The 17,864-nt window shown below is 39.6% G+C and overlaps 1 protein-coding gene across 4 annotated transcripts in view; it reads right to left on the bottom strand.

The window, feature by feature from the left end:
- LOC106869802 (uncharacterized) overlaps positions 1–17,864 on the bottom strand; it is a 41,722-nt gene that overhangs the window by 17,484 nt on the left and 6,374 nt on the right. The window contains exons 3-5 of one of the 4 annotated variants that reach the window (XM_089353632.1): positions 2,839–2,880; positions 2,145–2,186; positions 661–714 (exon numbers count right to left, since the gene is read on the bottom strand). In XM_089353632.1, the coding sequence (XP_089209758.1) occupies positions 661–714; positions 2,145–2,186; positions 2,839–2,880 (138 nt within the window). The remainder of the gene's footprint in view (positions 1–660; positions 715–2,144; positions 2,187–2,838; positions 2,881–17,864) is intronic. The other 3 variants (XM_052968966.2, XM_089353633.1, XM_052968968.2) reach the window with 3 other exon arrangements.

Genomic DNA, 17,864 nt, shown 5'->3' with positions numbered 1-17,864 from the left:
CACACCCAAAGTTAGCCCTTTAGCATTTAAATTGGTGATAACAGACCCAAATATTCTACTTGTTTTATATTCAAACTAGCCAAATCTGATCTCTCCCATCTAACCTGCAATGTCGTTCTGAACATAAATAATCACATCCCAGAGTTATGAGATTACTTATGATTAATTCAAAACAATGCAAATAAATAAGCATTACATTTGACTCTTTACTCTTTTACTTGTTTCATTCATTTGACTGCAGCCATGCTTGAGCAAATCGACATCAGGACTTATTCTTTGTAAGCCTAGTACTTATTCTATCGGTCTCTTTTGCCAAACTGACAAGTTACGGTGACGTAAACACACCACCATCTGTTGTCAAGCAATGTTGGGGGGACAAACACAGACACATATATATATATATATACGATGAGCTACTTTCAGTTTCTGTCTACCAGATCCCCTCACAAGGCTTTGGTTGGCATGAGGCTACAGTAGAAGACACTTGCCCAAGGTTCCACGCTGTGGGACTGAACCCAGAATCATGTGGTTGGTAAGCAAGCTACTTACCACACAGCTACTCCTGACTGAGTAATCTGAATGCTAATAAGACCTATGAGTTAAGTAAAAGAAATAGAAGACAGAATTGAAAAGGTTGTGTCTAGTTTAAAAAGCATTTACCACTTTGTGTAATGTTATGAACTCCTTCTTTTCTCACTTCACCACTTGCCAGACCTGTAAAAGATGAAAACAAAAATTTTTGATTTTCAGATTTTGCATTTGTTTACTGCTTATGCTGCAATAATTAAATAATATACAGTAGCAATTTGAGATGTGGTTCTCATGGAAAGCGGACGTTAAACGATGATGATGATGATGATGATGTCTGACCAAAATGTTTCACTTGTTTCTTGTTCAGCTTGGCCAGATCCAGACTCTCAACCTACCCTACAATGTCAGTCTTAATATAATCACATCATCAAAATCTCAAAGTTACAAGATAATGCATGATTAATTCAAAACAATGTGAATATATAAGTATTACATTTGACAGAATAATATGATTGCTAAAGGGTTAATACTTCCACTATTATCAGCATCATTGTTTTAACATCCACTTTTAAGGCAGATTTTCTGTGGCTGGATGCCTTTCCTGTTGCTAACACTCATCTGCTTCCAAATTCAGTAATACTTTCCCTTGGGCAGAATGTTTTCAGGAGGGGGAGAGAAACAAAAGACAACACTAGTATGATGGTGATACTCACTTGCAACTATCATGTGATATCAAGACAAAGACACATCCATGCACACCAATACATATTCCCCCATACATGCTCGGCTTCTTTCGTCAGTTCTAGCTTGGAAAAGGGATCTTCAATTTTTACTTGTTTCAGTCATTAGACTGCGGCCATGCTGGGGCATCACCTTGAAAACTATCCAAGATGGATTAGTTTCTTTTTTGTTTAAATTAGAGGCAGAGGCATGTCTGTGTGGTTAAGACACTTCTTTGCTAACCACAGAGGTTCGGGTTCAGTTCCACTGCTTTTGTGGATTCCCCAATGTGTGTTTTTGGCTCTTTAGACTTCCTCAATAATTGAGCAAATCACATTCAGATTGATACTGTGATCTCAGTCAGAAATCCAACTGGTGAGTCATACGCAGATATAATTGACCCCTAACAAAATCCTGGTTGTCAGAACCCATTGATTCCTAAGTGTTTTGGGACTGTCAAATATTCCTGCTACATCACACATTTTGGATCCTCTTCAAAAAATTCAACAGACTTTCTTGGTAAATTTTTTTAAATAAATTCTTGCCTGGGTTAGTCAAACTTCATAGTGAAAAATGAATCAATACAATTTTTGAAAACATTCAAGATTTACAGCTTAGATATTTTGTAACTTGTGTCTCTCCGTCTGTCACATACATTACATAAGATTAGACCAGACGTCGAGACAATGATGATAACAGTGGTACAAGCACTGGTGCAATACGATTGTAGCCATATTGGCTAAGACCAAATTAATAACATATTTATGAAAACGAGCAGAAAAATCTATTCACTAAGTTAATGTAAATGATACTTGAAACAATTATTTTTAGAAAAATAATGTTAACAAAAAAGAATTAAAAAAAAAATAAAACAAAACAGAAAGAAAACTTACAAAATGAAGCAAAAGACACAAACAACATCAGAAGGCTGCAAACTGAAAAAATAATTAAAAAAGTAATGAAAGCTGACTACCAGAGCAAGATTGATTTTAATATGGTTGATCGATAAAATATGTACCAGACACCAAAAATTAAGTTGACAAAGATTATATAATCACTGTTCTATTATGATTTTTGTAATATTGGCTAAAACTGAATAAATAACATCTTTTACATGCTTTAGTCATGAAGGAGCCAGCCATGAAAAATTTTTAGCTGAATGTATCAAACCTACTTTTCACTTTGTTTTAAAAAGTCTGGTACTTATTCCATCAATCTCTTTTGCCAAACCACTAAGTTATGGTGACATAAACACACCAGCAGTGGCTATCAAGCTGGGGGATGGGGACAAATACAGATACAAAGAAACACACATGCACTAACATACATGCATATATATATATATAAAAAAGAGACAAATCCCATCACACAATTTATAAATATTTATATATGTACAACCATCCAAATCTCTGAATACTTTATTTTTTCTAATATATACATGTGTTGGCTGCGTGTCGTGTTTCTGAGCTTGCAATCCAGTTCATTTTCCTGGGTGTTTGAACTGCAGATGGCTCCACAATCCAAGGGTTGCATGAAACATACGGGAACATTAAAAAAAAAATAAAACAAAACAGAAAGAAAACTTACAAAATGAAGCAAAAGACACAAACAACATCAGAAGGCTGCAAACTGAAAAAATAATTTAAAAAGTAATGAAAGCTGACTACCAGAGCAAGATTGATTTTAATATGGTTGATCGATAAAATATGTACCAGACACCAAAAATTAAGTTGACAAAGATTATATAATCACTGTTCTATTATGATTTTTGTAATATTGGCTAAAACTGAATAAATAACATCTTTTACATGCTTTAGTCATGAAGGAGCCAGCCATGAAAAATTTTTAGCTGAATGTATCAAACCTACTTTTCACTTTGTTTTAAAAAGTCTGGTACTTATTCCATCAATCTCTTTTGCCAAACCACTAAGTTATGGTAACATAAACACACCAGCAGTGGCTATCAAGCTGGGGGATGGGGACAAATACAGATACAAAGAAACACACATGCACTAACATACATGCATATATATATATATAAAAAAGAGACAAATCCCATCACACAATTTATAAATATTTATATATGTACAACCATCCAAATCTCTGAATACTTTATTTTTTCTAATATATACATGTGTTGGCTGCGTGTCGTGTTTCTGAGCTTGCAATCCAGTTCATTTTCCTGGGTGTTTGAACTGCAGATGGCTCCACAATCCAAGGGTTGCATGAAACATACGGGAACATTGTGGACAAGGGATAGAAGGAGTTGGTTTGGGAAGGAGAAGGCGTTGCTTTCTCTCCCGTCTCTTGAGTTCAGCTCTTGCGACTTGGGCTTTCTCGAAGTCCGCTGAACCCGTTTTGATGGTGTGTCTCCAGACGGGTCTGTTTGCCGAGATATCCTCCCAGTGTGCGGGGTCGATGTTGGTGCTTTTCAAGGTTGATTTGAGTTGGTCCTTGTACCGCCTCAAGGGGGCTCCACGAGGACGTTTTCCTTCAGATGGTTCATCCGACGAACGTGACCTGACCATTGGAGACGATGTTCAATGATCAAGGCTTCGATGCACATATACAATGCTTCAATATACATATACAATGGGCTTCTTTCAGAATCCACTCACAAGGCTTTGTTCAGCTTGAAGCTATAGTAGAAGACACTTGCCCAAAGTGCCACACAGTGAGACTGAATCTGGACCCTGTGCGTAGGTAAAATGTTGATGAACATTTTAGGAAATATAACAATTTCGATGGTCAGCAGATTGGTCGAAATCTTGCTTAATTGGCCTAAATGAATAATTAGCTATATTTGTAAATTGCTTAAAAGCTGCTCGATATGGCAGCTTTTATGCTCATATATAGCTTTTAAGCAACTGACCCTGAATGGGAAGATCTGCTGTTTTGGAGGATTTGTTGCAATTGCTACCCCCAGGATCATATCCCAATGACGATCATATTTGTCACAAAAAAATCACATTAACGAAAAAAAAAAAAAAAAGTATTGCCAAAAACAATCGCAGTAATGAAAACATAGGGGCCCAAAATTTCAGGATTGTAAGTCCGGATTTGGCTGGGAATGTTTTTAATTTACTCACAGAGTTAGCCTTTAGATTATCAAAAATTGAAAATTGTTATCGTACAAAAAATTTGTCACAAGAAGTCACATAAAAAAAAAAAAAAAAATCACTGAAAACAATCACAGCAATGAAAACTTGGGAATCCAAAATTTCAGGATTGTGGGTCCAGATTTGGCCCAGAATGTTTTTAATTTACTCATGGAGTCAGCCTGATTCCAAAGTGGTATGTGTTGGACTACAGCTTCTAGGAGTAAAGTTGAAAAAGTGTGACACACTGACATACACATTTATTATATTATATTAATGCAGCAAGCTGCTAGAATCATTAGCACACCAGGCAAAATGCTTAGTGGTATTTCGTCTGTCGTTAGGTTCTGAGTTTGAATTCCACCGAGGTCGAATTTGCCTTTCATCTTTACGGAGGTTGATAAAATTAGTACCAGTTACGTACTGAGGTTGATGTAATCGACTTAATCCCTTCCCCAAAAATTTGAGGCCTTGTGCTTCCAGTAGAAAGGATTTATTAAAGTTGAAAAAGTGTGACACACTGACATACACATTTATTATATTAGATATGGGATCTAGTTCAAAACGGGGGCACCAGTATTTTCTTAACGAAACACTTTGAAACTTGGGACACTGGTAGAATGTGTCATATAAAACATCTTTTTCTCTTAGTCTTCTTAAGAAAAATTATTATATTGCAATTTATTTCATGTTAAAGTTGTCGTATTTCTGTAATTTCAACCAATGACTGACGTCCATTCAGCCAAATACATTAAGTGCTGACTACGTAAACAAACGATTCTCAAACGATTCTGGCGGTGATAAAATTATTATTTCTTTGTCAAAAAATGGCTGAAGCATATTGGCAGTAGCTAATAAACCTTTCTATTATAGGCACAAGGCCTGGTTTTTGAGGGAAGGAGCAAGTCAATTAGGGTTAGGGTTAGGGAAAACGAACACACGTGTGTTGCCTCTCTGCAAAATGTCAGAAGAAATGGAGATTAATTCCTTTACACCGCTTAAACTGCCAAAGGAGTAACAGTAAACAGCTGAATACTTGTCAGTGATTGGTTGAAATTATCGAAATAAGACAATTTTTTACATGAAATTAATTCTAATACAAAATTTTTTTTTCTGTTCTATAACACAAAATAGATAAGTAATACGAAGTTTGAAAGTCTTTCGGTACCAAAAACACTACATAAAACATAAATGAAAACTGGTGCCCCCGTTTTGAACTAGATCCTAGATATGTATAATTTTGGGGAAACTTCATTTCAATTAAAGTTTATTTCATATATATATGTGAGTGTGTGTGTGTATGTATATATACGTTTTAAAGAAAGCAAAAAAAAAAAAAAAAAATGATAGTGTTCAGTTTGTTTACGAAAGAATTTCTCTAACATACCCACTCTTTCTCTCTCTGATTATTACTCCCACGACTACTTTCAATAAAAGATCATCAATTTTCCCTAAATTTCTTTTTTCCTTTCTCTTTCTGTCTGTCTTCGCATCTGCCCTCATCGTTTCTATGCCTACCCTCACCCCATCATGAGGAGTAGTAAGAGTGCCATTGAATAGAGCAGCCTATGTTACTCAAAAGTGGTTCGACATCAATTTCAACTATTTCATTGTATCCACTCCAACAATAAGAATGGATAGTTGCCCTTGAGCTGGAAGTGTTTGGCACCAGGTAAGAGGAAGCCAAAAACAAGGGAAAGAAAAAGCAAGGGGTCTACACTGGTGGTCGGATGCCTATCCTTCAGGAAAGCCATTACAAATTGCATTTCTAATGAGCAATGATTTAATCGAACATTGTAAATATAATCAAATTATTATTGTATATTTAAAATTGTAAATATTTAATCGATACAGGTACTTCACCCCTTTTATGTTTGTCTGTCCTTGTTCGTCCCCTCTTTGTAATGCCTTTATAGCAAATATTTATGAAATAAAGTAGCATAGGCGTAGGAGTGGCTGTGTGGTAAGTAGCTTGCTTACCAACCACATAGTTCCGGGTTCAGTCCCACTGCGTGGCACCTTAGGCAAGTGTCTTATACTATAGCCTCGGGCCGACCAAAGACTTGTGAGTGGATTTGGTAGACGGAAACTGAAAGAAGCCCGTCTTATATATGTATATATATATATATGTATGTGTGTTTGTGTGTCTGTTTCTCCCCCCCCCCCACTCACCATCGCTTGATAACCGATGCTGGTGTGTTTACGTACCCGTAACTTAGCGGTTCGGCAAAAGAGACCGATAGAATAAGTACTAGGCTTCCAAAGAATAAGTCCTGGGGTCGATTTGCTCGACTAAAGGTGGTGCTCCAGCATGACCACAGTCAAGCGACTGAAACAAGCAAAAGAGTAAAGAGTATGCCAACTAAGGCCTGTCGGTGGGAATTGTGCCGCCGACAGTAGAAACTGAGGCCTCGCCCTATGAGGAGGAGGAATTTGTAATCCTCTCCCACAAAGGAGGGTCCGTTGAAAATTTTGTTAAAAAGGGTCGGAGGAGAGGGATCCTCACCTGTACCAAGGACCCTGGTTGGCCTCCGCAGGTGACTGCGGAGGTCGTGTGGGAGACTTGTGTAAGGTGATGAATTCCTTCCACAAAGACGCATTCCGCTACTTACTGCATTGGCCCGATGAAGAACCAGCGAGGTGCTTAAGTGAAGCACGGAGTCCGGTTGGGCGGTAAAATGTAAGAGGACAAGAGCCTCATATTGAAAGGGCTTGTGGGGCTATTTTTCGATTTGATGTGAGGAAATGTCAAGTGAAAAGCATATGGGTTTTGTTTACATCTAATCGGCCTTCAGCCTTTTCCGTGAAATTGCTTGCCTGCTTGGCATCACCACTGACTCAAGCTGTTCTGAGAGAAGGATGGGAAAGCACCATTGACAGTTAAAGAAAGAAAGAAAGCGATGGTCGGTACTCTCTATGTGATCAGCGGAAAGAAACTAAAAGTGATAGAATTGTACATTTTCCCAAAAGATTTTCTCAATTTGAATATAATCCTCATGAACTCTTGTATGATAAATGACCTCTGGAAAACAATTACAGTCCATGCCAGAGAAATTAGATTGAACACTGTGACAAACTTCATAAGAACGCTGTTATTTGCATTTCTGTAACATTGTAAATGTGTATATTTCAAATTTGTATTAATTCAAACATCACTTTATCTTGTTACCTTTAATTGTAATAATAATGTTAATATGCGTGAATAAACTAAGGTAGAAATTATTTTCCGTTACTTCAATGGACACCGACCGTCGATTTCTTTCTTTCTTTGTCTCTCTCTCTCTCGCTCTCTATGTGATGGCCTTTCGTTCTTTCAACTTGTTAAAAATATATTCTGGGTACTACTAAAGCAGTAGTCCCCAACACGCACCCGCACAGTCGCACTTACGCATATGAATACATGTGCGCGTGCGCGCTCTTTTACGGCTGAAATGGCTGAATATATATCAAAAATACCTTTTTTTTGTAAACAAATATAATAATTAAACAATAAATTTTTTAAACAAAGTAAATAATTAAAAAAAAATTAAATTGTTTTTTCTAAACAACATATACATACATATATATACATACATATATATACATGCATATATATATATACATACATATATATACATACATATACATACATACATATACATGCATATATATATATATATATATATATATATATATATATATATATATATATATATATATATATATACATATATATACATGCATATATATATATATATATATATATATATATATACATATATATACATGCATATATATATACATACATATATATACATACATATATATACATACATATACATACATACATATACATGCATATATATATATATCATCATCATCATCGTTTAACGTCCGCTTTCCATGCTAGCATGGGTTGGACGATTTGACTGAGGACTGGTGAAACCGGATGGCAACACCAGACTCCAGTCTGATTTGGCAGAGTTTCTACAGCTGGATGCCCTTCCTAACGCCAACCACTCAGAGAGTGTAGTGGGTGCTTTTACGTGTCACCCGCACGAAAACGGCCACGCTCGAAATGGTGTCTTTTATGTGCCACCCGCACAAGCCAGTCCAGGGGCACTGGCAACGATCTCGCTCGAAAATCCTACAGGAGCCAGTCAGGCGGTACTGGCAACGGCCACGCTCAAAATGGTGCATCTCATGTGCCAACCGCACAAGAACCAGTCCAGGGGCACTGGCAACGATCTTACTTGGCTTGCCGGGTCTTCTCACGCACAGCCCATTTCCAAAGGTCTCGGTCCGTAGTCATCGCCTCGGTGAGGCCCAATGTACGAAGGTCTTGCCTCACCACCTCAGCCCAGGTCTTCCTGGGCCTACCTCTTCCACGGGTTCCCTCAACTGTTAGGGTGTGGCACTTTTTCACGCAGCTATCCTCCTCCATTCTCACCACATGTCCATACCAGCGCAATCGTCTCTCTTGCACGCCACAACTGATGCTTCTAATGTTCAGCTTTTCTCTCAAGATACTTACACTCTGACGGGTATTCACATTGACATTACACATCCAACGGAGCATACTGGCTTCATTCCTTGCGAGCTTACGTATGTCCTCAGCAGTTACAGCCCATGTTTCACTGCCATGTAGCATGGTTGTTCGTACGCATGCGTCATACAGTCTGCCTTTTACTCTGAGTGAGAGTCCCTTTGTCGCCAGCAGGGGTAAGAGCTCTCTAAACTTTGCCCAGGCTATTCTTATTCTAGCAGCTACACTTTCAGCGCACCCACCCCCACAACTAACTTGGTCGCCCAGATAGCGGAAGCTATCGACTACCTCTAGTTTTTCACCCTGGAATGAGATAGAAGTTGTTTCCTGTTTGTTTGCAGTCTTTATTGCACCTGAACATCTGCCACAAACAAAAACTAACTTGCTAGTTAACCTGCCTTTGATGTTGCTGCACCTCTTATGTGTCCATAGCTTGCACCGGGTACATCTTATAGAGTTACTACCTACTCCTTTTCTACATACTGAGCAGGGCCATCTACCTGAAGGGGTTTGTGTTTTATCTACCTTCCTACTTATTAGGATTTTGGTTTTAGCTAGGTTGACTCTAAGGCCCTTCAATTCTAGACCTTGCTTCCACACCTGAAACTTCTCCTCTAGTTCTGATAGTGACTCCGCAATTAGGGCAAGGTCATCAGCATAGAGGAGCTCCCAGGGGCAACCTGTCTTGAACTCCTCTGTGATTGCCTGGAGGACTATGGTAAATAATAGGGGGCTGAGGACGGAACCTTGGTGGACCCCTACCTCTACCCGGAATTCATTGCTGTACTCATTTCCAACCCTCACCTTACTGGCAGCATCTCTACATGGCTCGCACAGCTCTCACTAACCATTCTTCTATCCCAAGTTTCCTCATTGACCACCAGATAAGGGATCGGGGGACCCTGTCAAAGGTTTTCTCCATGTCAACGAAAGCCAGGTACAGAGGTTTATCCTTAGCTAGGTATTTCTCTTGCAACTGTCTCACTAGAAATAAGGCATCAGTAGTGCTTTTACCTGGCACGAACCCAAACTGCATCTCATCTAAATTGATTCGCTCCCTAATTAGTTGGGCTATGACCCTCTCTGTAACTTTCATAACCTGATCTAACAGCTTGATGCCTCTGTAATTATTTGTATCTAAAGCGTCCCCTTTACCTTTGTAGCAGTTGACTATGATGCTGCTACACCAGTCATAGGGTATGACTCCTTCGTGTATCACCTGGTTCGTAATACGGGTGACTAGGCTATAGCCAACACTGCCAGATATTTTGAGCATCTCTGCAGTGATTCCTGATGGGCCGGGGGCTTTCCCGGTCTTCATACTCTTAATTGCTTTATCTACCCTGGTACTATCAACTCGGATAGCTGGTCCCTCTATTGGGTCGACATAAGGCAGGCTCTCTTTTTCCCATTCATTCTCTTTATTAAGCAATCTATCGTAGTGGCATCTCCAGACCTCTTTCTTTGCATCCTCATTTAATGCAAGCGTACCATCATCCATGCGAACACATTTCTCTCCTACAACATCACTATTCTCTCTCCTACACTGTCTTGCAACACGAAATACCTCGAGTCTTTGGTCCTCACGGCGCAGAACATTGACAAATCTTTCCTTATCTGCTTCCCCTCTGGCTAAATAAACCTGTCGCCTAGCCTCCCTTCTGGCACATTGGTACAATTCCCTGCTACCACCGTTCTTCCAGTCCTTCCAAGCCTGTTTCTTTTGTCTAATAGCCCTGTCTACCTCCTTGTTCCACCACCACGTTACTCTGGGTTGGGAGGGGACCTTACACCACCCACAAATCTGGTCGGTGGCTTTCAACAGGTTGTCCCGCAGAAATCTCCAATTGTCTTCCACGTTGTATGATGCTATATCCCCTTCTATTTCGTTAAATGCTTCAAGTAACTTGTCTCTAAGTCTCTGTCCGTTTGCAGGGTCTTTAAGCTTCCACACCCTTCTTCTCCAAGCCTGTCTAATTCTGGGCACCCATTTTGCCTTGATCCCAAAGTCGCTAACTACTAATCTATGTTGTGGGGTACATTCTTCGCCAGGGTAGGTTTTGGCATTTATAAGCCGCCCTCTTTCCCTATTTCTGGCGAGGATGTAGTCGATTTGGCTAGAGTGTCTGCCGGAGCGGTAGGTGACTAGGTGACTGGCAGGTTTCCTGAAGTTGGTATTGCAGACCATAAGATTGGTTGCATCACAGAACTCCAGCAGTCTGGTTCCCTCCTCGTTGCGGGAACCGAAGCCATAGCCTCCATGTATGCCATGGAAGCCCCCAGCACGACGTCCGACATGACCGTTGAAGTCTCCAGCCACAAAGAGAAGGTCCCTGTCACTCGTCGACGAGGTAGTTTGCAAGAGGGTGTCATAGAATTGGTCTTTCAGACCATCTGGTAGCCCAGGTTGAGGTGCATAGGCTGAGATGACAGTAGCTAATCTATGATGAAGCACTAGTCTGATCTTAAGTACTCTGTCACTTACTCTAACGACCTCGATTACCTTATCCACCCATTTCTCCGCTAGAAGTATTCCTACGCCCCCGACCCCGTCAGTGTTCCCTGCCCAGAAAATCTTGTACCTGTGAGGAACCTTGCAGAACCTCCTCTCCATCTTACTTCCTGGATGCAGCACATATCTACGCATCTCCGTTCAAGCATCTCAACAATTTCACCAGATCTACCTTTCAGCGTGCCGACGTTGAGAGTGCCAATCCTAACAGTATGGGTGTTGGGGGTGTGGGCCTGTAGCCTGGGAAGGGGAAAAGCAGTGTCGTGTACCTGAAAAGAAAACTTGCAATTGGAAGAATTCATAAGCAAAACAGTACCTACAACCTGCAAACATTTCTCAACCTTAATGCGCTACCCAAAGGTAGGGGAGAGGATGGCCAAGGCCACTAGATGGGTTCCGGGAGACAGCCGAGGTTGATAGGATGACAGAGGAATGAACTTCCGGTGGAGGGGGCGGGATGACAGAGGAATGAACTTCCGGTGGAGGGGGTGGGATGGCAGAGGAATGAACTTCCGGTGGAGGGGGTGGGATGACAGAGGAATGAACTTCCGGTGGAGGGGGTGGGATGACAGAGGAATGAACTTCCGGTGGAGGGGGTGGGATGACAGAGGAATGAACTTCCGGTGGAGGGGGTGGGATGACAGAGGAATGAACTTCCGGTGGAGGGGGTGGGATGACAGAGGAATGAACTTCCGGTGGAGGGGGTGGGAGGGCGGGTTACCGCCAGCGAGTAGATAGGGCTCTTAATTGTAGATTTTAAATATTTGAGAGACAACAATGCATAAATCGTAATTTTTAAAAGAGCAATGAATTCTGGGTGATTAGAATATAACGTAGCATGAATTTAGGAAGCTTAGAAAATGAATAAGCATGAATTTAAGACAACAACTGAATTCAATTGAATTTCATGGAGAGAAACAAGATAAATAATAGGGGGCAAAACTAAAGCGCGAAGGTATTATGAGATGTTTGAGGCCGTAAATAAATAAAAAATCTCTATCTTATCTGCATCTTGGGTATTTCGTCGTAGTATGTCAGCGAGATAATTTAGAATGGGTTTCTCATTTATATATAGCCAGAACCTGAAGACCTTAAGGAAAAACTACGAAGGAGAGAGAGAGGATGGAGGGGTAGACAGAGGCATGGCGGGAGAAAAGATCATCATCATCATCATCATATATATATATAAAGAGAGAGAGAGAGAGAGAGGGGGGACCAGTCAAGCAGCACATCACGCTGTAATTCTTGGGCTGAGAAATCAACACTTAAAAGCCATAATTTTAAGGAGCGATAAGAATTTTTGAATAAAGGAAAATGGGTTGTGGTGGGTAGGTACCGCCAGCGAGTAGATAGGGCTCTTAATTGTAGATTTTAAATATTTGAGAGACAACAATGCATAAATCGTAATTTTTAAAAGAGCAATGAATTCTGGGTGATTAGAATATAACGTAGCATGAATTTAGGAAGCTTAGAAAATGAATAAGCATGAATTTAAGACAACAACTGAATTCAATTGAATTTCATGGAGAGAAACAAGATAAATGAAATTCAATTGAATTCAATATATATATATACATACATGCATATACATACATATACATGCATATATATACATATATATATATACATACATATATATACATACATATATACATACATACATATACATATATACATACACCTATAGACATATATACCTATATATATATGCATACATATGTATATACATATAAAAACATATACATATATATATACATATATAAACATAAATATATACATATATATATTTCCATATATATATATACATATATATATGTATACATACATATATGTATATACGTATATATATATATATATCTATATATATACATACACATATATACATACATATATACACATATATATATACACATATATACATATACTAGCAGAAATACCCGGCGTTGCCCGGCTTAAAGAGAATAATGAAATCTAAAAACACCATCTAGACTACGCATCATCTTTATATATAGAGATGTATATACACACACGCACCCAAACACACGTATATATATGTATATCAATATAAATATATGAAAGTCAATGAAGTTTCATAAAAGAAGGTGATCATGTACATACTTTCTTGCTGTTGTGATTATAACACCTCGTAAACAATGTTCCTTGTTTTCCCTTGTGGAGCATATACAAATAGGTTTTTTTTTGCTGCCCACTCTTGAGCAGTCAACATACAGTTGTCCATGTGAGAAGCAGGGCTCTTCCAAGAGAAGACCAGCTACAGACAGTGTTTGACCCTGAGATTTGTTTATGGACATGGCAAAAATCGCACGAAGGGAGAATTGTAGTCTTCTGAATGTAAAAGGAATGTCTGCTCCTGATGGAGTAAGAGGAATTCTTGGAATAAAGACGTCATCCCCTTTTTCACATCCGAAAGAATGGTAGCCTCGATAATGTGTGACATCATTTTCTTTATCACGAGTCGTGTTCCATTGCAAAGTCTTGGTGGTTCTAGATTGCGGAGCAGCATAACAGGCGTTCCAACTTTAAGTGATAATATGTGGGGAGGTAGTCCTGGAGGCTCCAACGAATTGAGAAATTCAGGAGTATAGTTCACCACTTCATTTGTTTCTGGAACTGTATCAACAGACTTGTAAGTTTGAAGATTGCCGGGAAGAGAATGCATCAGCTGTTGATTAATTTTTGTAACAGCTACATTTTTTGGAGCTAATATTGCTCTTTCACACAGCCAATTGTGATTTTGGTAGTTTTGTTTAAAGTTGGGAAAGACTTTGTGTTTGAGGTCATCTACAGAATTAACAACAGAACAAAATGACCATACTTCTATTTCTTCTGCAGCATCGAGAGGCACCTTGCCATCACCAATTGTCAAAATGTCCTGTGCGAATTTTTTGAACATTTGGTCGCCGTGTAGCTGAGCTCTCATGTTTGTGTTAAGAGTGAGGATAGTAACATGATGCCACAGGGTAGAGGACTTTAGGCATGCTTGGACCTCATCTGCTCTAGTGCCTTTTGGAATGACAGGAAGAGTTTGCCTGAAATCACCTGACAACAGAAGCGTAACACCTCCCATTGGAGCGTGACAGTCTCGGATGTCTTTCAGGGCTCTATCTAATGCTTCCAAAGCTCTCTTGTGAGCCATGGTGCATTCATCCCAGACAATTAGATGACACCTTTTAAGTACCTGCCCCTGATCTGAGCTTTTGGTGATGTTGCATGAAGGCATCTCGGATGCTGCTAAATTTAGAGGGAGTTTAAAAGTCGAGTGTGCTGTCCTGCCACCGGGTAACAAAGTAGCTGCAATCCCAGAGGAAGCCACAGCTACTGCAATGTCCTGATGCTGCCTAACTTCTGCAAGGAGAAGCTTTGTTATAAATGTTTTCCCTGTCCCTCCAGGAGCATCGAGGAAGAAGATTCGTCCATCACGTTGGCGTACACTGTTAATAATAGTTGTGTAGGCCTGCAGCTGGTCCGGAAGTAATTTATGCTTGTTTTCAGCAATGTAGTTTGAAAGCGCTTGAGTGTTGTAAGAGGTTTCACAAATGACAGCAGTGGGAAGGCTATTTGACCCTGACCTGAATGTTTGTGGCAGGCCATAGGTGGACAATTCATTACCACCCAGTGTAGCAATTCTGTCTTCAATGTCAATGAGAGTTTTGTTGTAAACTTCATTGCTGATACCCTCCATGTCAGGATAGAGCCGTTGAGCTTGCCGGTGAAAGTCTTCAGCCAGGTTGTCCCTGTACTTGAGCCATAGATTTGCAGGAACACACAGTTCGCATGTCTGTAGTAATACTGCAAATAGTGCCCTGAGACTTTTAGGTAATTGTGATAAAGCAGCCTCTCCCAAAGTTGCATCCCATTGTGCACCATCTTTCAACAGTCCTTGTCGATAGCAGGCTTCTCTGTATGTTGTGCAGACATGTCCATGAACGGTTTTTAGGGCCTGGAAAGACGTGGGGCCTCTGACCTCATGCAGCAGTAGGCGGAGGTAGAAGCACTCTTGTTGAGTGGGATGCACTATGTATACTCGTCCAAGGCAAGTATCAAACTTAATGCCAGGGTATCCACAAACATTTTGACCTGCTTTCCTTGGTCTCCATTTTTTTCCATTCCAAGTGTAGTATGATAGAATTTGTGGATACAGTAAGGTTTGAGCGAATGGATCCTGTTGACAGAGCTTGAAGAATGCAGTGAGTGTGCTATCCCTTGGTTGCTCTGCCAACAGAGAAGCATTAGCATCGGTGAAGTAGACTCTTTGACCGTTTTCCAGGTGCATTGCAAGCTGTTGAATGGCAGGGTGTCGTTGGTGAAGTGGAAAGCCAAAGATGCGCCAGAAAGCCTCGTTGCTACTTATGTAGCGTCCCACCTGATAGTGTGTCACCTCATCCTGGCAGTATTGTTGTTGAAGTCCAAACATTGCAGCGTCAGAACCCTTGTTGATATACTTGCAAACATACTTGATGGACTTAACGGAGTTGCAAAACTCAACGTTGATGTGGGCATTGAAAATCTTTGACAGGAGTGGGCAATAGGGAACAATCCATCTGTTATCAACCTCGTGCTGTCCTATATTTGCTGTGAAACCGCCGTTTTGTGGTTTTCTCCGTCTGTATGATGGATACCCATCAGCACCTGTCTGAGTTGCTTGTAGGAACTTCCTTGGAAACTTTTTTGAACATACGCCATCTTTCAAACATGGTGAGTTAATGTTGAATCCATGCCCACATGGACCATGCACCATGTTTACTTTAACTATGTCGTATAGTACCTTGTCTAAAGCTGGATCAGGAAGTTCTGTAGAGATTATCTTGTCGATGTCAGTTGATTTGATTTTAGGGTTAGGGCTGCTCTGCATTGACAAGGAGCAACACCCTGAAACTAGTCTAGTCTGCAGATGCCAAACCAGCAAAGGGAAGCTGCTGACCTCTCCTGTTCGAAGGTTATAAAGGACACAGATTCGTGTGTCACATAGCTAGCTAGAGGCGATGGCCTCTTGGAGCTAATCCACGGCAGCATTCGTCCTATATTTGGGACACCCATGTTGGCTTGGCGATAATTATTAATATGTATATACATATGTATGCATATATATATAGACGTATATATGTCTATAGGTGTATGTATATATGTATGTATGTATATATATGTATATATGTGTATATATGTATGTATATGTGTATGTATGTATGTATATCTATATATATATAAATGAGAATGTGTGTCTGCCTGTTTGTCTGTCTGTGTGTGTGTGTGTGTGAATCCCTAAAACTCGAGAACTACGCAACCAATTTCATTCAAATTTTACACATGCCTAACTTAGGGTTCCAGTTGTGTTTTAATCAAAAACAATTTCTAACTTATGGCATACTTCCAGTCCACAGCAACATTATATCTCTTCCACTATTTAAGTATTACGTGTCAAAAATGAAACAAAAACACTGATGTCAATTCGAACCGGAATCTCCAAAACATTGTCCACTTACATCTCATTCTCATTTAAGTACCACGGCAGGTAAATACAAATTAATTCTCACAACGATATAATGGAAGATGGTAACAGACATTAACCACATGCTACCCTGTCAAGTCAAATATATTGTCATCCAATTCAATTCTAAACTTCCTACCCTAACGACAGTTCTAAGGACCCAACACGACTATAGCACCACTTAACTGCTATCTCTAAAATTTTGTCCACTTACATCTCATTCTCATTTCTCTACCACCACAGTGAAATACAACTTACTTATCAATACGGGGCAATGGAACATGGTAACAGATATTAAACAGATAATACCTTCTCAAGCGAAATCTATTGTCATCCACTTCACCTCTCACCTTCCCAGTGTACGGGCAGCACCACTTGGGCAGAAAAAATTTACTCCAAAATTTTAGTCATTTTTTATTATCCAAAAATACGTCAAAAGTACTGAATGGATCATTATGAAATTTGTAAATTATATTCTATGCTTAAAGGCCATAACCCCCATGAAAATTCATATATTTTTCATGTTGATGAAATGTTAACCATACATATTACACGCAAATAAAGTAATATTTATAACATTTCAATTTCTTAGAAGTTACAAATACCCTTTCATGGGGACTTCACACCCACACTTTACTCATTTTTCCTAAGCAAACACGAATACAGTTGTACTTTTACATTGAAACTATACTCTCACATATACAGAGGCATACATACATATATACATACATACATGCATATATATATCGGCACAAATGTAACGAGAATGTGTCTGTCTCTTTGTGTGAATCCCTAACACTCGAGAACTACACAACCAATTTCATTCAAATTTTACACATGCCTTACTTATGAACCCTTTCCCTATCCAATCTAAATGGCAGACCAGACATGCCTTCACAAACAATACCCAGAATTCATGTCCACACAAACGATAACTTTCCCAACGCATTTCATTAACACTTTCTCCTTTGC

Source organism: Octopus bimaculoides, chromosome 6 (assembly GCF_046866305.1).
Source record: "Octopus bimaculoides isolate indiv1 chromosome 6, ASM4686630v1, whole genome shotgun sequence".
NCBI lineage: Eukaryota > Metazoa > Mollusca > Cephalopoda > Octopoda > Octopodidae > Octopus > Octopus bimaculoides.
This window is presented reverse-complemented; position numbering and strand designations above follow the sequence as displayed.